At 35.7% G+C, this 2,818-nt stretch overlaps 1 protein-coding gene across 1 annotated transcript; it reads right to left on the bottom strand.

Moving 5' to 3' along the window:
- Positions 1-1,228: 1,228 nt before the first annotated feature.
- LOC118857768 (olfactory receptor 14A2-like) lies at positions 1,229-2,185 on the bottom strand. Its single transcript, XM_036768292.1, has one exon. The coding sequence runs from the start codon at positions 2,183-2,185 to the stop codon at positions 1,229-1,231; it is 957 nt and encodes a 318-aa protein (XP_036624187.1).
- Between the last annotated feature and the right edge of the window lie 633 nt (positions 2,186-2,818).

The raw sequence follows: 2,818 nt of genomic DNA, 5'->3' as shown, positions 1-2,818 counted from the left end.
GTAAACTACCTGATATAGATATAGGATATATGTATGTATTTGTATATACATATATGTGTATATGCAATACATATATAATATATATATATATATATATTTGTAAGGGGATCTAGGGGGTGCAACATATATAGAATATTAGACTTGAAGTCAAGCAGATGAGTTCAGATCTTGCCTCAGACATTTAAGCTAGATGCGCTAGTGTAAGCTTGATGTGTCATCCAAGGATAAAATGGTTAACCTCTCTCAGCCTGTTTCATCAACATTATATAATGGGGACAATAACTGTAAGTGCTTCACGGTGTTATAGGGAGCAAATGAGCAAAAATAGCTAAAGCACTTTGCAAAGTTTGAGCCACAAGATAATTCTAGTTCTCAGTCTTTATTATGAGTGTTGTTAATAATAATAGAAATATGTACACCTTCCATGAAATCACTTGTAAACAAAGTGAGCAAATACTTGCAGTAACTTTAAACCTATATTTCAATGCCAAAAATAGCCTAACAACCTCTAAAATGGTCTTATAAAGATGCTTTGTACATTTTTTGATTCTCTAGATACAAAGCTCCAATTTCCAGAGGAACAAGCTACTAACCAAATCAGTAATACATGAGTTCAAGTTCTGTTCCAACACATAATAGTTGTGTGAAACTAAGCCGTTTACTTAAGCTCTCACTAAACTAGATTTGTAGAGTTTTCTCATTGGGACTAAACCTACATCAATAAAATCACAGATTTAGAGAAAGGAGACAAGAGCTAATTCATAGATTTTAAACAATCTAATTTAAACATGATATAATAAAATGTAGAAATCGTTTCACTTGTATACAGAAAACCTGTGTTTTGAATGAAGATTGATGTTTATTAGTTGTGTGAATTCGAACAAGGCTCTTAATCTCTCAGAGACTGTTTCCTAAATTGTAAAACAATAGTGACTAGTATTTTAATAAGTACTCCATATGGTTATTTTAGGAATTAGATGTTAGGCTGTGAAAGCACTTTAAAATTATAAAAGACCAAAGAAACATGAAGTGTTACAATGTTGTTAACATATGTGTGTATATACTTTGAAAATTCTTTATTAGCATGCTTCTGACCTATGAGGGTTAACATTTTATTACTAATGACCTTGATACAGGCAAAAAAGTAGCAGTTCAAATCATTAAATACATAAAGGGCAAAATTATTTATTTTTCTTTCTTTTTTTTTCCTTTAAAAGCAGATATAGCATCATAGAAAGGACTTTGGCATTGAACCCTTTAAGAAATATTGCCAAGCTATAAGTTTCCTCAGAGAAGTCCTGATGTCCTTGTTCCTCAAGCTATAGATGATAGGGTTCAGAGTTGGGGGAAACACTGCGTAGAACATAGACAATAACAGATCCACAACTGAGTCAGAGTACAAAGGTGGCTTTAGATAAGCCATGATCGCACTTGTTGCAAAAACCATGAGAACAATAAGGTGGGGAAGGCAAGTGGAAAAAGCTTTTGACTGTGCCTCTGTACTTGGAATCTTCAGCACCGTTGAGAAGATGTGTCCATAAGACACTGTTATGGAAATACAGCAGAATATTCCTAAACCAAGTACAAAAGCCATTGTCAAATATATTGCCATGTGTGTCTCAGAGCAAGAGATCTTGACTAAAGAAGGGACATCACAAAAGAACTGATGGATCTCCTTGGAGCCACAGAAGGGCTGGGAGAAAGTAGTAGCTGAGTACATGACACCAAACACACATCCAGCAAGCCAGGAAACAGCTGCCATCCTCAAACAAGCATCTCTGGTCATGATGACTTCATAGTGCAGGGGCTGACAGATGGCCACATAGCGATCATAGGACATTGCTGTGAGGAGAAAAATCTCTGACCCTGAGAATAAAATCACTAAAAAGAGCTGTAATACACACCCCAAGTAAGAGATTGAAGATTTGTGACTTAAGGAATTTGCAATCGATTTGGGGACAGTAACAGAAATGAAGCAGAGATCTAAAAGAGACAAGTTCTTAAGGAAGAAGTACATGGGAGTGTGGAGGTGCTCATCTAGAGAGATGAGAGTGAAGATGAGCAGATTCCCCATCAGGGCCACCAAGTAGATCAGCAAGAAGAACATGGCATGTAAGATTTGCAGCTGCCAAGCATTGAAAAAGTTCGTGAGGAAGAATTCTGTCATCATCGTGAGGTTGGCCATCCTCTGTGTTTTCTCTTAACTGTTGGCACAAAGAAAAGAAGCAGACAGCAACTGACGAAAAGATCATTCATTATGCCAGGCATCAGGAAACCTTAGTTCCAGCCTACTGCATAACCTTCAGTTAATCTCAGTCCCTTGTTCTACTTCAGTTTCCTCAATTGTTAAAGGAGGGGATGGAGCTAGATAATAAAGTCTTAACCTCAGTTAATCAAAGGTTGTTTTTTATATATTTTGATAACAGCATTTACATATATTTAGTTTCCTTTGAAATCTTATATATTTTGAACATTTTAAAAGAAAATATGAGATGAGGCCCATAGGCGTCACCTCATTGCCAAAGGGTCCCATGGCACACATGAAGTTAAGAAACTCTTAACTAGATGAAATTCACAAAAAAGTGAGGATCCACAAAGAAGATTCTCATCTTGAAAATAACAATAATAATGAAGATATCTCTCAAAATGTGTTATTTTAAGGATTAATAAGCTCATTCATCACAAGAACACTGTGAGTTAGGTATTTCAAATAGTATTATTACCATTTTAGAAACAAGAAAGTAAGACTCAGAGAAGCTTTACAACTCTCCATTGGTTGCACAAGGGGTTTCAGAACCAGGATATTAAACAAGGTCTG

The sequence above is a fragment of the Trichosurus vulpecula genome, chromosome 7 (assembly GCF_011100635.1).
Source record: "Trichosurus vulpecula isolate mTriVul1 chromosome 7, mTriVul1.pri, whole genome shotgun sequence".
Taxonomy (NCBI): Eukaryota; Metazoa; Chordata; class Mammalia; order Diprotodontia; family Phalangeridae; genus Trichosurus; species Trichosurus vulpecula.
This window is presented reverse-complemented; position numbering and strand designations above follow the sequence as displayed.

What these genes read in the sequence shown, in the direction of transcription:
- LOC118857768 (XM_036768292.1), bottom strand. Translation starts at nt 2,185, where the DNA reads ATGGCCAACCTCACGATGATGACAGAATTCTTCCTCACGAACTTTTTC.